Source organism: Anomaloglossus baeobatrachus, chromosome 4 (assembly GCF_048569485.1).
Source record: "Anomaloglossus baeobatrachus isolate aAnoBae1 chromosome 4, aAnoBae1.hap1, whole genome shotgun sequence".
Taxonomy (NCBI): Eukaryota; Metazoa; Chordata; class Amphibia; order Anura; family Aromobatidae; genus Anomaloglossus; species Anomaloglossus baeobatrachus.
Window position 1 is genome coordinate 160,983,502 of NC_134356.1, and position 25,033 is coordinate 161,008,534.

A 25,033-nucleotide genomic window follows, 5' to 3' on the forward strand; every position below is an offset into this window, starting at 1 on the left:
GGAACCGTAGGACCGGGGTCGGGCGTCGGCCCGCCGGTACCAACCGGGGAGCGAAGTGAAGCCAGCACACACAGGCAGGGCCATCGGACCCCAACCAGGCTTGGAGCCGCCGACAATAGTCAGATCCGAATGTGACTGGAACCCCAGGGGTTTCCTAACAGCAAAAGTCCCGATTGAAGGCAACCACCCACACCGTGAGGGTATACAGCTACCGCCTAAGGCTAGAGACCCAAGGGCCAGCGCCTGCCGGCAAACGGGCTCCTCCGGTACCCATACACTGGGGAGCGGACTACCGTTGGGGATCCATAGTAGTCAAACGAGAACATCAAGGTGCAGGGAAAGACAGCCGCCATCACCTGTCCGGGGAGAGACACTGCAGCCGGCTGCGGGACCCGTCCATCCAGCCGTTTGGTTTACCAAGGACTTTGTACCTTTCTTACTGAGTGAGTACACCCGTGCCATCCGGCACCGCGCCACGCTGTCCTTGCAACCCTGCACCTCACTAACCCTGCCTCCCCGTCACATCATCGGGCCCCGGGACCACCGACCCCTACCCACGGAGGGGGAAAACAACATCCCAGCTGCTCCCTACCATCGCTCCCGGGATCCCCGTCATCAGCTGCGGTGGTGCCCATCTTCACCACGACCCGTGAGTGGCGTCACTGACTAAATCCCCCAAACCAACCACCCCTTTCAGTCACGGGCGAGGAGCGCTGCTCGAGTCCCCGGATCTGGCCCACCGCTCGAGCCACCGAGCAGCAGCCGCAGCAGTGCCGGACCTGAGCGTTAGCGAGCGCAGCGCAGTGGCGTCCCCTCCTCCGCCCGCGACAACTTGGCGCCGTGAACAGGATTGAATCCCTCTACTTACCAGTAGAATTGCGCCTTGTGATCTCCGCCGGCGGTGTCCGGACGAAAATTTTGAAGCGCCGCCATCTTGGCGTGAAAATCCCCCACTCGAGCGTCTTCTCCGAGCAGGGAAGGCGCGAAAGCAAAGTCCTGCACCCAACAAACGGAAGTGCTGAAGAGAACCAAGGGGGGATGGGAAAAAGATGTCTGCGCCCGACAGAGTTGTCGGAGGAGTGGCGGGTGCAGCTCCCGCCGCACCCGTAGTTGGAAACGGGATAGCCCCTGCTCCGGTCGCAGGAGTGGGGGGGGCCGCGGGCCCAGCGGTCGCCCAGGTGATGCCATTCTCCCTGCCCTATGTGCCCGGTGCTACCTGGCTACCGCAGTACGATGGGAAGCCTGATGCTCTGCAGGTGTTCCGGAAAAATATTAGCCTGGTCCTCGATTTATATCCCTTGGCTGATAGACAACGGGCAGCGGTAGTGCTAGGGCAGCTAACCGGCGCGGCTGAGCAGGAGGCGGAGACCTGGACCGACGCGGACCGGGCCTCGGTGACTACCATTTTCGACAAACTACAAATCGCTTTTTAGACCCGCACAGAAGCGGAGCTGAGGATGCAGTTTTATTAGTGCCGACAACGGCCGGCGGACAATGTAAGAGACTATGCCCTACGCCTACAAACGGCCCTCCGTACGCTGAAGCGGGTGGACACTATCAATGTTGTGGACAGTAATAAGATGCTAGTAGAGCAATTCCTGCAGGGGCTGGGGTCCGTGGAAGACCGCAAGCAGCTGCGGCCTTGGAACACCCCAATCTGGACTTTGCAGTACTGAAAGAGCGGGCCATCAAGGCCCTGCAAGCCCCAGCGCCAGACGCTCCTGAGGCGGCCCCGTGGCCGGCGGAGACCGCGCCTATCACGGTGGCGCCTCCACCCCCGGCTCTACCGGCTCCTGCAGCACCCAGCGGAATGATGGATGAACTAGCAACCTACGTCCGCCGCATGGATGGAGACCTAGCCAAGATCCTCACCGCACTCCAGCTGCCGACGAGAGTCAAGCCCCCGGGAGGGATCCAGCTCGCCGACAGCCCGGAGGACGTCCCCTGGATGCAGCGGAGAAGGACCAATGACTCACGGTATGGGCCTCCTATCTGTTACAGGTGCAGCAAGCCTGGCCACTACTCTAGGCAGTGCCCGTTAAACGAGCAACCCCTGGGGCCAAGGGCCAATCCTCAGGAGTAGACACCAATGGCCCCCCTGATTGGCGAGACCGGTACGTCGGAGCTCGCCCCATCATCCCCCTGGCAGTGGACGGTGTCCCGCTCATGGCCCTCTTGGACACAGGATCACAGGTAACCAATATACCATATACACTGTACCAGCAGTATTGGGGCACTGATGAACTTGCCCCCTCTGATGATAGCCTGACCCTGATTGCAGCCAATGGACTCCCACTAACCCAGGTGGGATACAAGCAAGTGACCCTGACTGTGCGACGTGCGGAGTTAAAGAATCAAGGGATGATTGTGGTAATGAATGAACCCAGTGATCATACCCCAAAAGTAATCTTGGGGACCAACGTAATGGAGCATTGTTGAAGTGCTGAATCTGTTGCAGCAGTTGGACGCCACAGCAGGAGGAGGCCGACAGAGGGCTGTGCAGTGTGAGATCCGGGCCCTGCTGTATCGGCAGCAAGTGAGCTTGACTGGCGGAGAGATTTGTGGAGTGAGGGTGATGGATGTGGCCCCCTTAGTAGTGCCACCCCGAAGTGAAATGATGATCTGGAACCCATGCCTTCTGAACACTGGCCTACGGTGATGGCGGCCAGAGGGGTGGTTGACGTTAAAAAGGGGAGAGTGCCTGTGAGAGTGCTGAATTGTGGGGAGGAGGAAATCAGGCTCCCCCGTTACGCTACCCTCGCCAAGTTGCTCACCCTAGACCCTCACACCATTCACGAAGCCATCCCTCCCACCTCAGCATCCCCTGCCAGTAACCATACACCCCCTGAACAGTTAGAGGATTGGTGTGGAACTACATGTAGGTACTGAAACCACACCCATGCATCACAAAGAAGGGGTATACAGGGTAGTGCAAGAGTATGAACAGGTTTTCAGCAAGCACCCATTAGATTTTGGGAGGATTAAGGGGATTCAACACCATATCCCTACAGGACTACACCCACCCATCAAAGAGAGGTATAGGCCCATTCCGCCAGCACACTATCAATGCGCTAAAGACATGTTGAGGAACATGAAGGAGGCAGGGGTCATTCGGGATAGTTGTAGTCCCTGGGCAGCCCCACTGGTGCTGGTAAAGAAGAAGGACGGCACTATGAGAATGTGTGTGGATTACCGAAAGATTAACCAGATCACGCACAAAGATGCCTATCCTCTCCCCCGGATCGAAGAGTCGCTAGCTGCACTGAGAACTGCTATCTTCTTCTCTACCCTTGACCTCACTAGCGGGTACTGGCAGGTAGCGGTCGCGCCAGAGGACCATGAGAAGACGGCATTCGCCACCCCCATGGGACTCTGTGAGTTTAACAGCATGCCGTTTGGGCTGTGCAATGCCCCTGGGACCTTCCAACGGCTCATGGAGTGCTGCCTGGGACATCTCAACTTCGAAACGGTCTTACTGTACCTGGACTATGTGATCGTGTACTCCCAGACGTACGAGGCCCATCTGGAACTCCTGGCTGAAGTATTCGCATCCCTAGCCAAATATGGGATGAAATTGAAGCCCTCTAAGTGTCACCTACTGAAACCCAGGGTGCAGTACCTCGGACACATGGTGGGCGCGGAAGGCATCGCCCCAGACCCTGAGAAGATCACTGCCATTCAGGACTGGCCGAGGCCGACCACAGTGAGGGAGGTGAGACAGTTCCTGGGCCTGGTGGGCCCATTAAGGGGTACACGAAGATGGCCGCCCCCATGCAAGACCTCCTCGTGGGACAGACCAAAGGTGGCAGGCCCTCTGGAACCCCATTGGCATGGGAAGAGAAGCACGAAGAGTCCTTTTGCCAGCTGAAGACGGCCTTGACCGGGGAAGAAATCCTGGCGTACCCCGACTTTAATCTCCCATTCATCCTCTACACCGATGCCAGTAATGTAGGCTTGGGAGCCGTCCTGTCCCAGGTCCAGAATGGAAGGGAAAAAGTAATCGCCTATGCCAGCAGAAAACTCCGGCCCACGGAGAGGAACCCTGAGAATTACAGCTCCTTCAAGCTTGAGTTCCTAGCCCTTGTGTGGGCCATTACTGAGCGATTCCGCCATTACCTTGCAGCCGCTAAGTTCACCGCCTATACGGACAATAATCCGTTAACCCATCTGGACACAGCCAAGCTGGGCGCGTTGGAGCAGCGGTGGGTGGCCAGGCTGTCTAATTATGACTTCACGATCAAGTACCGAGCCGGCCGCAAGAACACCAATGCGGACGCGCTATCCCGGATGCCCCACCTATCGGATGAGGGGCCGGAGGGCTATGATCTCAAAGAAATCGAGCTGCCTGCATTTCACCGGCCACCAGTCAAGCAGTTGCATGTCAAGCAGCAGCAGGCAAACCTGGACCCACTGCCCAGTCAAGGATGGCAAGAAGCCCAAGACCAAGCGCCTGCCGTCCAAGTGGTCAAGACCATGATTGAACAAGGGTCCACTAGACTGGACCCTGCTGCTCCTCCTGAGGCCCAACGGCTGTGGAAAGAACGAGCCCGGCTGCATCTGGACCAGGGGAAACTGTATCGGGAACTGATCAACCCGAAGACCCATGAGAAGGTTCGTCAGCTGGTGATTCCTCAGGCTAGTGTGCCCACAGTTCTACGGGCTTACCATAACGTTGCCGGGCACTTTGGGTGGAAGAAGCTGGAGATGCTGTTGAGAGAACGGTTCTATTGGAGTGGGATGCGGGAATCTGTGGAGGCCTGGTGCCGAGAGTGTGGTCCCTGTGCACTGCGAAGAAGAGACGAGGCCAGCCAGAAGGCCTCTCTACGCCCAATCATCACCCATCAGCCGCTGGAGTTGGTCGCCCTGGACCACGTCAAACTCACCCCTAGCCGAAGTGGGTACACCTACGCTCTGACCATCGTAGACCACTACTCGAGATTCATGGTGGTTGTCCCAGTCAAGGACCTGACCGGTCATACTGCTGCTAGAGCCTTCCAGGCCTACTTTTGCCGACCGCACGGGTACCCGGAGAGGGTGCTTACCGACCAGGGCCCGGCTTTTGAAGCGGAGGTGTTTCAGGAATTCTGCCAGTTGTATGGCTGCAAGAAGATTTGGACCACGCCTTACCATGCCCAGACTAATGGCATGTGTGAAAAGATGAACCATTTGGTCCTGGGTCTCCTCAAGACGTTACCGCTAGAAGAGCGGAACCTGTGGCCAGAAAAGCTGCCTGACCTGGTCGATATGTACAATAACATCCCTTCTAGCCCTACCAAATGTACACCAGCGTATTTGATGAGAGCTCAGCCAGGCCGGTTGCCGGTGGACCTAGAAATGGGTTTGGAAGCTCCAGAAGCCCTCCCTTCGACTGCTGGATCGGACACTCGGCGGAGAGCGCAGTACCGACAGGTCCAGGAGTACTTAGAGAGGCACCTGGGTCGGAGCCGGGAACAGCAGGAACAGTACTTCAACAAGCGGGCTCCAGCTGGCCCCTTCAGACCTGGAGATGTAGTGCTGAAACGAAAAAGAAGAACCCATAAGCTTGATGACCAGTGGGAAAAGACCCCGTATGTCATACAACCCACTGAATGGGAGAATGAGAAGGCCTACCAGATTAGTCATGACCAGGGGAAGACTTCGGCCACAGTTTCCAGGGACCACCTGAAGAGATGCCCATCGCCATTAAAGGTGGCAGCTGAAGTTCCAACCCCCAGACCAACCGGGGAGAAAGAGAAAGAGGTGATCCACACAGTAATGGGTGATTTCCCAGCGGACTGGCCTACACAGAACGGCGCGGTGCTTATTCCGGTAATAATGTTCCCACAACCCGTGGAGGAAAAGGAGACGGAATTGACCGCCAGTGAACCAGTGCCCAGGGCTGCACCTGTACCCAATCCCCCTGAGTCTCCGCCGGCCCCACACAGTAGACGGGAAGAGGAGCTGACTGTCTCTTCTGTCCCCTTGCCCTCCACTGATAGCATTGGGCCCAGAAGGTCCACACGCCCCAACCTAGGCCAACCCCCGCTTAGGTACAGGGAAACTACCATTTAGGGGTGTCATATGTTAAGTGTGTAAATATGTGATTGAATGACCTTAATCAACCGTGATCTTCATCTGATTGTCTACATGATTATTCCGGCTGTTGCTGGCAAGTTGTCCCCGGAGTGACTATGCAAGGGGAATACATGTAATAGCAGAAACTGCTGTGTGAATACTGACATGAAAAATTCAATAGCTATATGTAAGAATGAAATGTGAAAAATGGAATCTGCATTACTGCCATGAATATATGAATAAAGAGAAATTTAGCTACTGAATTGATCAATGCAATAGAGCCCCAACACTACGCCAAAGTATTTCTCTACGTTGGGGTCCCTAGCTTGTGTGTGTCCTTCTCTTTATTCATATATTCATGGCAGTAATGCAGATTCCATTTTTCACATTTCATTCTTACATATAGCTATTGAATTTTTCATGTCAGTATTCACACAGCAGTTTCTGCTATTACATGTATTCCCCTTGCATAGTCACTGGTGTGCATACCTTATCTCCCCATAGTGATGTTTTTTAGGTTTTTGCACCCAGTTCAGACATAGAATGGAGTTCCAAACGTTATTTCTTATTTGTTAGTTGTTTTTCGTTTGGGAACCCTCCCCACACACACCTATTGCCAATCCACATCGTATATATAGCCTGGGTCTCAGCTTCCCATACACGGTAAGTTTTTTAACTGCATGAGAGGACACACACAAGCTAGGGACCCCAACGTAGAGAAATACTTTGGCGTAGTGTTGGGGCTCTATTGCATTGATCAATTCAGTAGCTAAATTTCTCTTTATTCATATATTCATGGCAGTAATGCAGATTCCATTTTTCACATTTCATTCTTACATATAGCTATTGAATTTTTCATGTCAGTATTCACACAGCAGTTTCTGCTATTACATGTATTCCCCTTGCATAGTCACTGGTGTGCATACCTTATCTCCCCATAATGGGTTTGTGGCCCAGGCACTGACAGCAAGGTTGGCAGACGGTGGTGGCCGTCTGCAGGAGTGGTAGAGCAACGCGGAACCGTAGGACCGGGGTCGGGCGACGGCCCGCCGGTACCGACCGGGGAGCGAAGTGAAGCCAGCACACACAGGCAGGGCCATCCGACCCTGACCAGGCTTGGAGCCGCCGACAATAGTCAGATCCGAATGTGACTGGAACCTCAGGGGTTTCCTAACAGCAAAAGTCCCGATTGAAGGCAACCGCCCACACCGTGAGGGTATACAGCTACCGCCTAAGGCTAGAGACCCAAGGGCCAGCGCCTGCGGGCAAACTGGCTCCTCCAGTACCCATACACCGGGGAGCGGACTACCGTTGGGGATCCATAGTAGTCAAACGAGAACATCAAGGTGCAGGGAAAGACAGCCGCCATCACCTGTCCGGGGAGAGACACTGCAGCCGGCTGCGGGACCCGTCCATCCAGCCATGTGGTTTACCAAGGACTTTGTACCTTTCTTACTGAGTGAGTACACCCAAACCATCCGGCACCGCGCCGCGCGGTCCTTGCAACCCTGCACCTCACCAACCCTGCCTCCCCGTCACATCATCGGGCCCCGGGACCACCGACCCCTACCCACGGAGGGGGAAAACAACATCCCAGCTGCTCCCTACCATCGCTCCCGGGATCCCCGTCATCAGCAGTGGTGGTGCCCATCTTCACCACGACCCGTGGGTGGCGTCACGGACTAAATCTCCCAAACCAACCACCCCTTTCACTCACGGGTGAGGAGCGCCGCTCGAGTCCCCGGATCCGGCCCACCGCTCGAGCCACCGAGCAGCAGCAGCCGCAGCAGCGCCGGACCCGAGCGTTAGCGAGCGCAGCGCAGTGGCGTCCCCTCCTCCGCCCGTGACAACTTGGCGCCGTGAACAGGATTGAATCCCTCTACTTACCAGTAGAATTGCGCCTTGTGATCTCCGCCGGCGGCGCAGCGCAGTGGCGTCCCCTCCTCCACCCGCGACAGCAGGACACTGGTACCATCTTGCTAACAGCTTGTAGCTCTTTTACATGCTAAACTTTTAAAGGAATTCATAAGTTTTACCATATAGTATACTGGAAAACGGCAAAAGAATTCCAAATGCGTAAAAATTGCAAAAAAAAGTGCAATAGCACTATTGTTTTTGAGATATATTATTCACTGTGTTCACTATATGATGAGACTGATGTATGGGTATGATGCCTGAGGTCGGTGCGAGTTCGTAGACACCAAACATGTATAGGTTTACTTTTATCTAAGGGGTTAAAAAAAATCTGACGTTTGTCCGAAAAAAGTGGCGTACGTTTTACGCCATATTCCGTTACCCGTAGCGTTCTCATTTTTTGGGATCTATGGCTCAGTGATGGCTTATTTTTTGCGTCTCAGTGGCTGCAAGTTAGAAAATCCCAGAGATTGGCAGCACGTGTTGTTATCTGACCTGTTTCTGCAGCAGTGAACTCTAGGACCCTGGGAAACTGTCAGTTTTTCCTCTTTGTTGCAAGCCTCTAACTTACTTTAGAAACCTCACCTTGGGGGGGTTTGGGTGCAATTTATAGTTGCTCCTTGTTGTGGTTTGCAGCGGTCGTCTTCTCTTGTTGTTCCAGAGTCTTCTTTTGCTATCTACCTGGGCTTAGGTGGTAGTATTTGTGTTTCCCCTGTATTGTTTCCTTTTGTCTCCCTTAGCATTAGTGGTGTTGATGAAGAGCTGATACTTTCTATACTTAAGGCCCAGATCAGGGTTTGCCTAGGATGAGGTATTCCTGCTCGGCGACAGGTGTGGAACCTGTATAGGTTTGGTGAGGGCAATGAGGGTGAACTGCAGGTTATTGTCAGGGGTCACCACATCCTCCTTTTCCTAGGGAGAGGACATTCCTTTCCCCTTCCCTTTTTGTATTGTACTATACGGCCAGTATAGCTTCTATCCCCGGCCATGACAAATGTTAAAAACACCTTATAAGTTTGGTATAATTGTTCTGAACTGGAGAATCATATTACCAGGTCATTTTTATGGCACAATACGTGGCAAAAAAACACAGAACTCAGAAACAATAGCAGAATTCATGGTAAAATGAATGTTGTCATTCAAAAACTAAACTCATCCAGCAGTAAAAAGCCTCCTATGGCTATATTTATGTAGAAAAAAAATAAAGTTATGGTTCTTGGAATAAGGGAGAAAATAACGAAAGCACAAAAGCAGAAAGAGTCCGTGAGTCCTCAAAGGGTTAACATTACGGCTTTGCACCTACTGTTTTTAAATTCTTATAAAGATTTCTCAATTTGAATTGGTTGTTCTATGTTTTTCTAAACTAATGTTTTCATTATCTTTCAGCTCCTATTGAGCCCATGCCCACTGGACAAGGTGCTTTGGATTATCTGGACCTTTTTGTTAATCCAACATTGCTTTCTGGATGTATTAATCTTTGCAAGCAGAAACCATCAGATCCATATGTACGTTAACTTTTAGTTTTAATTTTGTTTGCTTATTTTTAAAGATTATATCATGTCTAATCAGCAATTCCTGTATACCATACAGTGTTACTTCGTCAAGACAGAGAATGCAACAAACCATGTATTGAGCGGTTTCATGTTTTCCCCTACAATATTGTACCTTTTCCTTGATCACGTAAAAAATACCAAATTTGATCAGCTCACCTCAGCCAGAAAGAATCTCCCCGCACTGATCCTGGGGAGTAGACCAGGGGGTACACTTGTAAAGGCAGAAAAAATCCAGCAATGTAGATTCTAAAACATCCAAGACTTTATTTTTTCTTATTAAAAAACATTCCACAGGGAAACAAAATTAGAAAACATAAAACCGGAGACAATTTACCGACGCCATCTCATTCGTGTCCAAACACAGACATGTTTCGGGACTGACTCCTTTCTCATTGTGTGACATTTTTTAGATTCTACATCGCTGGATTTTTTCTGCCTTTTCCTTGATCAGGTGCAGGAGAGACATTGACACATGCTGTGCATTTCAGTATTGCTCATGGCCTCTAATAATTATGAAAGGTCCGATATATCCAATATGGAAAGAGAAAAAACGGCACTCACCAAATCGTTGCTGTGCAGGTTGCAGCTTTATTTCAAGCGCAGAGGTAACATGTGCGGTGGGGGCTGGTGGGGAGGGAGAGGACGCCGGACACGTCAGACGACGGCCGTTTCGCACTTACACAGTGCTTCAGCTGGTCTGAGTAGGTATGACATCAGATCCGTTTTATCCACATACCACATGTGGCCGATGTCAAGACAATTAAAAAATGTTAAAAACAATAAATGTATGCCCAAACGAAACGGCCGTCGTCTGACGATTTGGTGAGTGCCGTTTTTTCTCTTTCCATATTGAATATATCGGATCTTTATGCACACGTGCACCCTGGATCAGCTGGGATTCAGCCTATATGCCTGGACTGTACCAAATGTTTATGGTTGTTGCTGAGTAGTGCCCTGCTTTCCTCTCATCTACTTTGATAATTATGAAAGGACTTGTGCATAATACTTAGGGAATTAACTGCTTTCTTTCCTTAATATACATTAGTGTTTATTTAAGCCTCTCAATACATTGATTAATTAGGGAGATTCATCAAACTAACTCCAGGCCAATTTATGCAAAGAAAAGTATTTAATTTGTAGCATCATATTTTTATGTGTTTTAGACACTTTCTATGCCTTGTCCAACTTTTAGAGCAGAGGTGGGGAACCTCCGGCCTGCGGGCCACATACTGCCCGCCATGTCCTTTTCTGAGATCCCCGTACAGATTCCCAGGGGCGGCAGTGCTCGAGTCGCCATCGCTGTCTTGCGGGCCGCCGGCCCTTTAAATCCGCACATGCGCTGCTTGTGCGTACCAATGCGTCTGTCGCGGGCGGAGGGGACGCGCTCGCCGCGCTCGGGTCCGCCGCTGCTGCTGCTCGGTGGCTTGAGTGGTGGGCCGGACCCGGGGACTCGAGCAGCACTCCGCCCACGAGTGAAACGGGGGTGGTTTGTTTTGGGAGATAGTTCGTGACGCCAACCACGGGTCGTGGTGATTATAGGCACCACCGCTCCTGGTGATGGGGATTCCAGGAGAGATGGTAGGGAGCAGCTAGGATGTTGTCCCCTCCGTGGGTAGGGGTTGGTGATTCCGGGGCCCGGTGGTGTAATGGGGAGGCTGGATGGCTGGGGTGCAGGGTTGCAGGGGCAGCGCGGCGTGGTGTCGGATGGCACTGTTGTACTCGCTCAGACACAGATGCACAGAGTCTCTGGTAAACCAAACGGCTGGATAGACGGGTCCCGCAGCTGGCTGCAGTGTTTGTGCTCTCCCCGGACAGTGTGATGGTGGCTGTCTTTCCCTGCACCTTGTTAGAATGTTCTGACTCCTGTGACTTGCCCACCGGTAGTCCGCTCCCCGGCGTATCAGTACCGAAGGAGCCCGTTTTGCCCGCAGGCGCTGGCCCTTGGATCTCTAGCCTATGGCGGTGGCTGTGTATCCTCACGGTGTGGACTGTTGCCTTCTGTCAGGTCTTGGTTGTTAGGAAACCCCTGGGGTTCCGGTGACTTTCGGATTTGACCGTTGTCGGCGGCTCCAAGCCTAGTCGGGGTCCGATGGCCCTGCCTTTGTGCTTAGCTTCACTCCGCTCCCCGGTTCGGTACCGGCGGGCCACCACCCGACCCCGGTCCTACGGTTCCACAGATATCCACTAACTCCTGCAGACGGCCACCACCGTCTGCCAACCTTGCTGTTTGTGTCTGGGCCCCTACCCAGACACCGACAGTTTCTGACCTCTCACTTTCAACTCCAAACTGAATCTCTGTCTCTTTTCCCGCCTCCAGACCTGTGAACTCCTCGGTGGGTGGGGCCAACCGCCTGGCTCCACCCCACCTGGTGTGGACATCAGACCCTGGAGGGAGGCAACAAGGGTTTTTGACTGGTGTGACTATCCAGGGAAGGGGGTGTGTATGGTGTTATGTCTGTGACTACCTGGCTAGTCCAGGGCATCACATTCCCCCTTGGTGAAATGCAGACCGTCCGCGGGCTGCCTGTCCATCACCGGTTTTATTTTTCTGAAAAAGATAAATTAACATGGAAAACATTTAACACAAGCATATTTTTAGTTCTTCCCTTACGGGAGGCATGGCACTTTAACGTTTCAAAACATATGTAAAAACACTTTTAATAATAACGGACGGGTTCATGTTCATCTGCTTCCCCACCCAAGCAACCTAAACCTTGATGCTGCCCCTAAGAAATGGGCAGCACCCCTCTTCCCCAGTCCGGAAGCAGGAACTCTGTTCCAGGTCACCCAAGCGGGAACGGGTACAGTGTCTCGCACCCGGCTGTCACTTCAGGGGACCCCACGTCCAGGGCGACCCCTGACCCCCAGAGGATGGTGACCGGTCCTGGTGGTGGTCGGACCCCAGCCTGCTCTGCTGCGGATCCTTCCTCCAATCTGCCTCTCCGGAGGCGGTAACGGAAAACAGCCCACAACTTATTTACAAGGCCACAAGTTTGTGGTTGGACTGCAAGTTTTCAGCCTTGTCTCTTAAAGGGGTAGCGGAAAACACACAAAGTCCCTACGGGGACAACTAGTTGGCAACGGCCGGTATAATCAACTTGTTGACAATCAGGTGACAAACTCGGATGATTGGTGTTCATTCATTTGACTGAAACACGGTGCTGGGGGTCCCAACGGGGACAACTGAGTTGCAACGGAGGACCGCTGCCACTATTTGAGGTCGCCATCGTCGTATGCTTCCTCCGGATGCATCTTGGGACTGTACGGCGGAGGAGGCGACTGGGGCTGCTCGGGATCACTGCGGCTCACCCTTTTCTGGACATCCAGGGCGAACCAGCCTCTCTCTCCCAGGTGGCAGGTGTAGGTGACCAACTCACCCGCACGTAGGTCACGCTCCGGATGTCCCAGGGGCAGCTGGCTGTGCACATCTCGCCGGGAGAAGAACGCCTCAACCCCCAGGCTTGGCTCATAAATAAACCCCCATCCACGCCGGGGGCAAAACTGCCAGACTTGGCCTTCGAAGGTCGGGCCCTGTGCTTCGGGAGGGGCTTTTCGGAGAGCGTCCTTTGCCTCGGTAGTGTGTGCCAACGTAGCAGCCTTTTCTTTCTCCCAGGCCTCTATCTCCCGGCCCATCGGGTTTGGCTGCCACTCCCAACATGGTGGCTCCTTTAGCGCGGGGCTCGGGCCCAGCAGGCACCCCCCGATGCGGGCCACAACCGGCACCATCTGGGTTGGGGAGCACCGCTGTGTCGCGGCCTGCATTGCTGCCCTGCAGCGGCAACCCGCCTCAGCCGAAGCCTGGAGCTTGGGGGCGGTCAGTGTCACCTTTCGGGCCTGAGGCGGGCCATCGTCCACCTCTGTGCTGCCCGGGCGGACTGCCGGGGCCTCTTTGGGTGCGGCCGCCTCCGAGTCGGATGGCTCCCTTCGGGGAGCAGGCACCTTCCAAGGGAGCAGGGTCAGTGCTGGCCGAGCAAGCTGTTGTTCGCGGGCAGCGCCTGCGGGTGGATCTTCGCGGGCGGGAATGATGTCATCTGTTGCCGGGTTTGGGAGCAACGGGCCGACCAGCGGGGTGGCGACGACCAATGCGGGCAGCGGGGGACGCAGCAGGCTGTGCGAGGGCAGACCGGGGCCCTCAGCCGCAGCGACCGGTCCCTCCGGGACACAGGGGCGTGGGTCACTCACCCGCTCCTCCAACTCTGCTTCCGCCTCATGGGCCCGCACGCCCACCACCACTTCCACCATTCCAGCCTCCCATTCTTGTACGAGGAGCTGGAGCCGGGTCTGCAGCCTGCGGCTTAACTGCGCCACCCGGGCTTCCACCCACGCCGCTGTTCCGGGCGTGGGCCTGCTGTACGGAACGGACATCCTGCTTGCTCGGCCTCCAGGAATGGGAAGGTTTCAGGGTCCTGGCGTCCCCGCTCTTTATGTCCTCGGTTACATGAGGCAGGCCTTCACCCGCCCCCTCTTAGTTCTTTCTAGCACTTCCTCTTTGGGGGCGGGGCTTCACTTTTGCACCTTCCCTGCTCGGGGAAGACGCTCGAGCGGGAAATCTTCGCGCCAAAGATGGCGGCACTTCAAATTTTTCGGCCGGACGCCGCGGGTGGGGGACTGCAAGGCGCACTTCTACCGGTAGGTAGATCTGTTCTATCCTCTTCGTGACGCCAAGTTGTGGCGGGCGGAGGGGACGCGCTCGCTACGCTTGGGTCCGCTGCTGCTGCTGCTCAGTGGCTCGAGCGGTGGGCCGGACCCGAGGACTCGAGCAGCGCTCCTCGCCCACGAGTGAAAAGGGGGTGCTTTATTTTGGGAGATAGTTCGTGACACTACCCATGGGTCATGGTGATTATAGGCACCACCGCTGCTGGTGACGGGGATCCTGGGAGCAGCTAGGATGTCGTCCCCTCCGTGGGTAGGGGTTGGTGATCCTGGGGCCCGGTGGTGTAACGGGGAGGCTGGATGGCTGGGGTGCAGGGTTGCAGGGGCAGCGCGACGCGGTGCCGGATGGCACTGTTGTACTCACTCAGACACAGATGCACAGAGTCTCTGGTTAACCAAACGGCTGGATGGACGGGTCCCGCAGCCGGCTGCAGTATTTGTGCTTTCCCCGGACAGTGTGATGGTGGCTGTCTTTCCCTGCACCTTGTTAGAATCTTCTGACTCCTGTGGTTGCCCACCGGTAGTCCACTCCCCGGCGTATCAGTACCGAAGGAGCCCGTTTTGCCTGCAGGCGCTGGCCCTTGGATCTCTAGCCTATGGCGGTGGCTGTGTATCCTCACGGTGTGGACTGTTGCCTTCTGTCAGGGCTTGGATGTTAGGAAACCCCTGGGGTTCCGGTCACTTTTGGATTTGACCATTGTCGGCGGCTCCAAGCCGGGGTCCGATGGCCCTGCCTTTGTGCTTAGCTTCACTCCGCTCCCCAGTTCGGTATCGGCGGGCCACCGCCCGACCCCGGTCCTACGGTTCCACAGAGATCCACTAACTCCTGCAGACGGCCACCACCGTTTGCCAACCTTGCTGTTTGTGTCTGGGCCCCTACCCAGACACCGACAGTTTCTGACCTCTCATTTTCAACTCCAAACTGAATCTCTGTCTCTTTTCCCGCCTCCAGACCTGTGAACTCCTCGGTGGGTGGGGCCAACTGCTTGGCTCCGCCCCACCTGGTGTGGACATCAGACCCTGGAGGGAGGCAACAAGAGTTTTTGTCTGACTGGTGTGACTATCCAGGGGAGTGGGTGTGTGTGTTATGTCTGTGACTACCTGGCTAGTCCAGGGCGTCACACGTCCTCCCGCTGGCCACTGCCAGCAAACTCGGGACTTACTTTGTGGGCGCTTCCGTCCCACAACAGCTTTACAGCCTAGCGGTGTGTTCCTGCCCTCCGGAGCTGCATGTCCGGCGCCTGCTCTCCGGTGCGGTGAGTCCGGCACTGCTGTGTGTCCAGTGCCCGCCCTCTGCTACTGTGTGCCCCATCCAGTGCTTTGTGCCCCCTCCCCCCAGAGTTGCGTGCAACCCTCAGTGCTGTGTGTCCCCCAATGCTGTTTGTCACCCCAGGTTTGTGTGTCCCTCCTTCCCCTCAGTGATGTCGGGGCTCTGCAAGTGCTGTGTGCAGCCCCCCAGTGATGTCTGTGAAGCCCCCCAGTGATGTCTGTGCCCCAAGTGATATCTGTGCTCCCACCAGTGATGTCTGTGCCCCCAGTGATATCTGTGCCCACCCAGTGATGTCTGTGCCCCCAATGATGTCTGTGCCTCCTCCCAGTAATGTCTGTGCCTCCCCCCAGTGATGTCCGTGCTTTCCCCATCCCAGTAATGTCTGTGCCTCCCCCCAGTGATGTTCGTGCCTTAGCCTCTCTTGTGATGTCTGTGCCCTCCATTGATGTCTGTGCCCCAGTAAATCTTGTGATGTCTGCGCCCCAGCCCCTCTTGTGATGTCTGCACCCCAGCCCCTCTTGTGGTGTCTGCGCCCCAGCCCTTCTTGTGGTGTCTACGCCCCAGTCCCTCCTGTGGTGTCTACTCCCCAGTCCCCCCTGTGGTGTCTGCGCCCCAGCCCCTCTTGTGGTGTCTGTGCCCCAGACCCTCTTTTTGATGTCCTGTGCCCCAGCCCCTCTTTTTGATGTCTGTGCCCCAGACCCTCTTGTGATGTCTGTGCCCTAGCCCCTCTTGTGATGTGCATGTCCCCAGCGTCTCCTGTGATGTGCATATCCCCAGCTTCTCCTGTGATGTGCATGCCCTCAGCATCTCCTGTGATGTGCATGCCCCTAGCATCTTCTGTTATGTCTATGCCCCCCAGCATCTCCTGTGATGTGTATGCCCCCAGTGTCTCCTGTGACTTATACATCACATTTGAGATGCTAGGGGCATATACATCACATTGGAGAAACTGGGGGCATATACATCACAGGAGGGGCTGGGGCATATACATCACAGGAGGGGCTGGGGCATGTACATCACAGGAGGGGCTGGGGCATATACATCACAGGAGGGGCTGGGGCATATACATCACAGGAGGGGCTGGGGCATATACATCACAGGAGGGGCTGGGACATATTCATCACAGGAGGGGCTGGGGGCATTTATATCTCAGGAGGGGCTTGGGGCATATACATGTCCCCAGCCCCCTGTGTGATGTATCTGTGGCACCCCTGAGGCTTCAGTCGCCACAGAGTATTGCACCCAACATTGGGTGTAATGCTAAACCCATTTCCTGAGGAGGTTGCGCTGTTCCCACTGGGGACTGGGCTAGGTTAGGGTAAAAAAGGGGTCACCGACAGAGTGGCATTTACAGGATGCCCTCAACAGGGGCCCCAGTCCCACTAGCTTAGAACCTGGGAGGGGAGAGGTGCCGTCAGTAGGGGGAGTCAGGAGCCAACACAACAGTTAGAGAGTTCTCCAGCAGGAGAGCAGCAGAGCAGATGTGCCTCACAGGTGCTCCGATGGGAAGGAGGAGAAAGTTCACACAGTTGCCGTGGGAAGAGTGAACCTGCTGCCCTCGGAACTGACGCCACGCAGGGTGGCAGGACCCTAAGAAACATCATACTTCATGTGGGTTTTCCAGAATCTGCCTGGACGGGGAAAGTTTCAAGCTTCCCTGCCCACACAGCGCCCGACAGCACAGTGTCGTATAGGATCCAGGATGTCGCTACAAACCTAATCCCACATCGGAACCGCGGCAACTGCAGATAGGGACAAAAGTACATCTCATGAAACCCGGCGTCCCCTTGTAGCTTCAAGCCAGGGAAGACAGGAGTTACAAGGAGAAACCCACCAAACACCAAACTGATCTCTAAAGGGATTCAGGTTCAACGGAACCCACCATAGCAAGTGACCGGTATTACCTGGGCGAGTGGCATCGTACAAAAGTGAGTAAACAACCTCTAGAACCGCAGATGTACACTCTGACTCTATTATCTGTACTGCCGCTCCCCGCCACCATTACTTTTCCTCTCATCATCCTCCCCAGGGCCCGCTCTACCTATGGAGAGCAGTACCATCCCTGGCTTCTACTACCATCAGCCATCTGCCCGGAGGGCAGTAACAGTAGCGGCGGCCCATTCCCTGGCCGCATACCACAGGTGGTGTCACGACAAACACCTCACTACTACTCCCATCATCCTATCCCCAGCCATCTTCTGTACGCCTCGGGGCAACGGAGCCATGCTAGGCCACCCGTGATGATGACAGTCGACGGCCCGGCGACGAATAGGCTAAACGCACCTGCCTCGTGTCTCCTGTGATGTATATACAGCAGTCCCAGCGTCTCCTATGTGATGTATATACAACAGTACCAGCATCTCCTATGTGATGTATATGCCCCCAGCTATTGTGAATGTCGTTTGTGTGGGTGCTGTTTTGGAGCTCCCTCTGGTGGCCAGGAATAGTAGTGAAGCTGAGTATGAGTCTGACTCAGACAGGTGTCGGCGTTAATTGAGAATTAAGGAATCCCATTGCAGACAAGCCTGGTGTATATAGGAGAGCACTTTTTGGCTTGCTGGTGCCGGTGATAGTTGAATTTTCCTCAGTCTCTCAACCTGGCTTGGAGTTTTGACCTTCCCTGTTTTCCTGTGCAAGACCTCTGCAGATAAGTTTGCAAACTTTTGCTTTGCTCCACCTTAGGGTGGTTGTTTTTCTTTTTGTTTTGTTTGGAATCTGTTTTATTGCAGGTGAAGATTTGCTTTTCTAGTTTGGTGAGCATGGGGGTTCCCCCTTTGCTAGCTCTTCTGCAAGAAAAGTGATTCTCCCTGTCGAACTTGATTATTTGCACTTTTGTATTTTTGTGTTCTTTTTGGTATTTTGTTCTCCCATTATTCACAAGAGTACCTGATATAGTGGGGTGAGGTAGTTCGACCTCCAGGGCCATCTTTACTATCGGAGATTGGTATTTTTCTGCAGGGTGTTGTACTGACCGCAATCAGTTTCCTTTTCTTTCCTTTGTATCTAGGTATCTAGGTATCTGTGTATCGTGTTTTCCTACATCACTGTAATCTTTATATGTTGTGGGCTGGCTATTCCTTTGGGGACTTTTCTGAAGCAAGTAAGAATTCCTCATTTCTATCTGTGAGGTGTAGCTAGTTTCTCCGGCTGTGACGTGGCATCTAGGTGTTTAGGAACGCTCCATGGCTACTTCCAGTGTGGTCTGATAGATAGGGGATTGCGGTCAGCTCAGATTCCAACTACTCTTGTTTTTCTTGGTGTTTTTCTACTAATGGGATTTTTTTTTGTAATCTTCCTCGGTTACCGGATCACAACAGTATCACCGGCCAACAAAAAAGGTAATCAAAAGAAGGGAAAATATTTTTTTTTATCTCCATATATTTTTGCTCTTATTCTTTGGGTTCCCTGGAAGATCTTCTGTTGACATGGATACTAAACAGTTGGTTGAGCGTGTTGAGCATCTCTCCTCTGAGGTTCAGGCAATATCAGCTTATCTTAGACAGACTCCTGTTTTAAAACCTAAAATTCCTGTTCCTGAATTGTTCTCAGGGGATAGGTCTAAATTCCTGAACATTAAAAATAATTGTAAATGGTTTTTTGCCTTAAAACCGAAGTTGTCAGGGAGCCCCGTGCAAAAGGTTAAGATTGTCATCTCTTTGTTGCGCGGTGACCCTCAGGACTGGGCCTTTTAATTGGCTCCTGATGATCCGATTCTTGATACTGTGGATTCCTTTTTTCAGGCCCTGGGATTGTTGTATGATGAACTCAATGTTATTGATCAAGCAGAGAAGGCCTTGCTGGCTTTCATCCAAGGTCAGGATTCCGCTGAAATTTTTTCTCAGATTCAGAAAGTGGGCGGTCCTTACCAAATGGATTGATGATGCACTTGCGGCCCTTTTTCGTAAGGGTCTTGCGGATACAGTGAAGGATGTTATGGTAGAATTTCCTATCCCTTTTGGTCTCAATGCCTCTATGACTTTAGCCATTCAGATTGATAGGCGTTTATGCGAGCGCAAAACGATGCATGCTGATGTATTGCTTGCGGAACAGTCTTCAGAGCCTGTGCAGTGTGATAGGGTCCTCTCTAATGCTGAGTGGCAGGGTTTTAGATGGAAAAATAAGTTGTGTTTCTATTGTTATGACGAGTGTCACACTATTTATGTCTGCCCTAAACGGGAAAAAAGATTTGCTTGTTCTTTTGCTGTGGGAACTGTGCAACCTAAATTTCTTTTGTCTGTCTCTTTTATTTGCTCTTTATTCTTGTTTTCTGCTACCTTTACAAACTCTTATTCTTTTAAGGGGCATTGATGCTACTCCCCTAGCTGAAAATAAACCTCAGTTTTGGACCCAGGTAACTATGAAGGTTGCGCCAGTTCATCAGGAGGATTGTAAATTTTTAGTATTGCACAACTTGCACGATTTTGATACTGGGATTCCCTTGGTTGCAAACCCATAATCCAGTTCTAGATTGGAGATCCTTGTCTGTTGTTAGTTAGGGTTGATAATGTGTGCATAATGATCTTTCTGTGTTGTCCATTTCCCCTCCGCCACATGATGTACCTGAATATTTGTCAGAATTTTTTTGTCGTGTTTAATGAGACTGGTTCTGATTCTTTGCCCCCCCCCCCACAGCGAGTGTGATTGTGCCATTGAATTAATGCCAGGTTGCAAATTTCCTAAGGGACGGATCTTCAATCTATCTGTTCCCGAACATGATGCTATGAGAACCTATTTTAAGGAGTCATTGGAGAAAGGTCATATTAGACCATCCTCGTCACCTATGGGTGCCGATTTTTTTCTTTGTGTCCAAGAAGGATGGGTTGTTGAGACCTTGCATTGACTATCGTCTCGTTAATAAAATCACTGTTAAATATCAGTATCCATTACCCTTGATGTCAAACCTGTTTTCCAGAGGAAAAGGAGCTAAGTGGTTTACGAAACTTGATCTTAGGGGAGCGTACAATCTCATTCGAATTAAGGAGGGTGATGAATGGAAGACGACCTTTAATACCCCTAAGGGGCATTTTTAGTAAATAGTGATGCCTTTTGGGCTCACTAATGCCCCCTCTGTCTTTCAGTCATTAATGAATGATATTTTTCGGGACCTGATTGCCAAATTTCTGATTGTCTATTTGGATGATATTTTGATTTTTTTTTTGATGATTTGAATGCTCATGTTCAGCAGGTTCGGAAAGTTTTTCAGATACTTAAGGAAAATTCATTGTACATTAAGGGATCAAAATGTCTTTGGCGTGCAGAAAATTTCCTTTTTGGGATTTATTTTGTTCCTGGCTTCTATTCAAATAGATCTGGTCAAGGTTTAGGCCATTCCTGGTTGGGTTCAGCCAACCTCTTTGAAATCCCTTCAAAAAATTTTCGGCATTGCCAATTTTTACCGTAAATTTATAGGCAATTTCTCTAGTGTGGGTAAACCTTTGACTGATTTGACCAAAAAGGGAGCTGATGTTGAGAATTGGACTTCAGAGGTCATTATGGCCTTCCAGGAGCTTAAAAAGAGGTTCACTTCTGTCCTGCAGCAACCTGATGTTTCTCTTCCATTTCAAGTGGAGATAGATGGCTCAGAGCAGTGGCGGACATACTGCATGTTCAGAATGGGAGGGGGCCCTTAGGTCCTGAAAACATATGGGGATTTCCTTTGCCAGCGGCAGCTTGGACACTAACAGCAGAAGCAGGGGCCCTATCAGCTGAACGCATATCATTATGCTGAGATGACACGGGCCCCTTCCTCCCGTGTTAGGCGCCTGCAGGAGGGAAAATTCATGTCTTCAGAAGCTGCTGGCAGGCGCGCAGAGGATGACGTCATTTCTCAGAGACAGAGGAGACTCCACCCACCAGCTCCGTCTCCAGCAGACTCGCAGAGCAGGGGCCTCTGTATACAGACATGGCTCCCTGCCTCCCCTCATCCCTGAGCTGCTCTCCTGCACTGGACTTATTGAAAGAAAATACAGCAGTTGGGCCCCAGGAGGAGGAGGTGAAGGAGAGGCTGGACCACAAGAGAAGATGGAAGGACCTGCCCTCCTGTGCCCCATGTGCCATCATTTGCAGAGAGGGTGAGGCCATGTGTAATGTGTGTATATCTATCTATTATCTGTGCATCTAATCTATCTATTATATGTGTATCTAAACTATCTATCCCTCTGTCTAGCTATATGTATCTAATCTATTATCGGTGTATCTAATCTATTTATTTATCTATCCCTCTATCTATTATCTGTGTATCTAATATATTATTGGTGTATCTAATCTATCTATCCCTCTGTCTATATATATATATATATATATATATATATATAGTTAGGTCCAGAAATATTTGGACAGTGACACAATTTTCGCGAGTTGGGCTCTGCATGCCACCACATTGGATTTGAAATGAAATCTCGACAACAGAATTCAAGTGCAGATTATAACGTTTAATTTGAAGGTTTGAACAAAAATATCTGATAGAAATTGTAGGAATTGTACACATTTCTTTACAAACACTCCACATTTTAGGAGGTCAAAAGTAATTGGACAAATAAACCAAACCCAAACAAAATATTTTTATTTTCAATATTTTGTTGCGAATCCTTTGGAGGCAATCACTGCCTTAAGTCTGGAACCCATGGACATCACCAAACGCTGGGTTTCCTCCTTCTTAATGCTTTGCCAGGCCTTTACAGCCGCAGCCTTCAGGTCTTGCTTGTTTGTGGGTCTTTCCGTCTTAAGTCTGGATTTGAGCAAGTGAAATGCATGCTCAATTGGGTTAAGATCTGGTGATTGACTTGGCCATTGCAGAATGTTCCACTTTTTTGCACTCATGAACTCCTGGGTAGCTTTGGCTGTATGCTTGGGGTCATTGTCCATCTGTACTATGAAGCGCCGTCTGATCAACTTTGCGGCATTTGGCTGAATCTGGGCTGAAAGTATATCCCGGTACACTTCAGAATTCATCCGGCTACTCTTGTCTGCTGTTATGTCATCAATAAACACAAGTGACCCAGTGCCATTGAAAGCCATGCATGCCCATGCCATCACTGTCTATCTAATCTATCCCTCCGTCTATCTTTATATTGTTTGTGTATCTAATCTATCTATTATCTATATATCCCTCTATCTGTCTATCTATATATGATCTGTGTATCTAATCTATTTATTTATCCCTCTATCTATTATCTGTGTATCTAATCTATCATCGGTGTATCTAATCTATCTATTTATTATCTGTGTATCTAATCTATTATCTATCTATTTAACATCTGTGTATCTAGTCTATCATCTATCTGTCAATTTATTATCTGTGTATCTAACCTATCATCGGTCTATCTAATCTATATATCCCTCTATCTATTATCTGTGTATCTAATCAAATCAAATCAAATAAGCTTTATTGGCAGGACCAAATGCAAATTAGTTTTGCCAAAGCAAGTGTACATTAGGGACTGGGGGGATGGTGGGTGGGGACTGTAGGAAGGATCGATGGGGCACATCCAGGGTGGGGACTGGGGGCACACCTTGGGTGGGGGATATGGAAGTCCATGGCTTATGATGGGGCATATCCAGGGAGGGGACTGTAGTATGGATGGATGGGGCACATCTAGGGTAAGGACTGTGGGGCCACATCTGGGATGGGGGCTATGGAAGTCCATGGCTTATCATAGTTCGCTTTCTCAAAGTCTATGACATTCACTCACATACCGCGCTGCTATCTCCACTGCGCTCTCTTCTTCCCCCAGCAGGATATATATTTTCTCTTCCTCCTTCATGGAGCTGAAATCTGGGAAGAGATCGGAGAGTCTCCTGAAGTGAGTGTTCCTCACTGCTGAGTACTTGGTGCAGTGTAGCAGGAAGTGGGTTTCATCCTCCAGGGCCTCCAGGTCACAGTTTTGACACAGTCTGTCCATCCTGGGTTTGTAGCTCTGCTTGTGTAGGCCGGATTCGATGGCTAGACTGGGCACTGAGTCTATATCGGCTCAGGGTTCTGCGGTCTCTGGGGTCTAGGAGTTTTACCAGATATGGGGCCAGTCTGAAGTCTCTCTGTAGACTCTGATACGTGGTCAGTGTGAGATGTTGATGTCGGTCCTCCAGTCACTGACATACTTCTCCTGGCCCTCGTCTACCATCTTCCTGATTCTGGTTTTTGTCAGGCTGCTGTGATTGGTCATTTTCTCCAGCTGGGTTTGAGAGAGCTGTGCCAGGGGTCTTGGTTCATCTGGACCACGTATATATATCATACAGTCTTGAATCCGGTATCCATTCTGTGAACTTCACTGGGGTGAGTTCTGCAATACTCTTTTTCCCAGGTATGTTCCTTTTGTTTTATCTGTCTCCTCTCCTCAGACCCTTGGCTTAGGCCTGGAGTTAGTCAGCGGACCCTGTGGTGAGCTTGTCCTAGCTCCAACCTACAGGTCCTTCTTCCTCAGTCCTCCCAGTAACTGAACTGAACTGACCACTTCCTCTCCACACCAGAATATATAGGGAAGCAGCTTGGTCTCCCCCTTCTGGCCTGGAGGTGCTGGTGTTATGTGGGGAGTTAACCCTTTGTGTTGTTACTGTGGCACATGAACCCTGGGATGCCACAGGTGCACTGCGGGAGTCCCCAGGCCTGCACCGATGAGATGTGCAGGACCTGGAGACCATGCCGGTATTCAAATGTAGGCACGTCTTTCAAGCGTTGATAATTTTATTGGAGGATCTGAAGCTGTTCTGTAATTTTACACCTTGGGCTTTACTGCATGGTTCTTTCCGAACCTCCTGCACTGGACAATACTTTTATAACCCTGTAGGGGACTGGTTGTTTTGTGCATATAGCGGTTCCGACCTTGGCAGGTAGGAGCCTGTTATGGTGTACCACGTCGGCTGGCACAATTGTCCCTCATATAGGGATTGATGGTGCTAAACAGACGTTGTACGACCAGTCTCTCAAAAATTAACGTGTCCTTCTAGCCCTCCTGGTGTTCCTTCATCTCTGGAACAAGCACAAGTCTGCCATATAGTTGGCGGTATTTTCCTCCACATTTTGCCCTTCACTCCAAGATAAAATGTACAAAAAATCCATTTATGTGGGTTTTCAGTTGTTCTGAAAACACATAGGCTCTGCAAATCAAATAATCCAAAATTTGAAAAGTGCACCTTCCCTTCCAAGTCCTGCCGTTTGCCCAAACAGAAGTTTTTGACTACATGTTGCATATCGCTGGACTCGTAAGAAAGTGGGTAACAAACTGAGGGGTCCACTTTTTAGTGTTACATCTTGTAAAAGTGGAAAATTTGGTGCTAAAGCATCACTTTTGTGAAAAAGAAGAAAATTTTCAATATGACAACCTATTGTTATAAAATTCTGTGAAGTACCTGTGGGTTCAAAATGCACACTATACACCTAGATAAAATCCTTAAGGGGCATAGTTTGCATAATGGGGTCAGTTGTGGGGGAGCTCTACTGTTTAGCCACTTCAGGGGGTCTCCAAACGCAACATGGCGTGCGCTAATGATTCCTGCCAATTTTGCAGTCAAATGGCCCTCCTTTCATTCCGCGCCCTGCCGTGCACCCAGACAGTTGATTTCCACCACATATGATGTATCGGCGAACTCAGGA

At 51.5% G+C, this 25,033-nt stretch overlaps 1 protein-coding gene across 1 annotated transcript in view; it reads left to right on the forward strand.

The window, feature by feature from the left end:
* Window positions 1-25,033, forward strand: part of NME5 (NME/NM23 family member 5) — a 293,847-nt gene that overhangs the window by 230,664 nt on the left and 38,150 nt on the right. Inside the window, exon 5 of the mRNA XM_075342329.1 lies at window positions 9,355-9,473. Coding sequence (XP_075198444.1) covers window positions 9,355-9,473 — 119 coding nt within the window. The remainder of the gene's footprint in view (window positions 1-9,354; window positions 9,474-25,033) is intronic.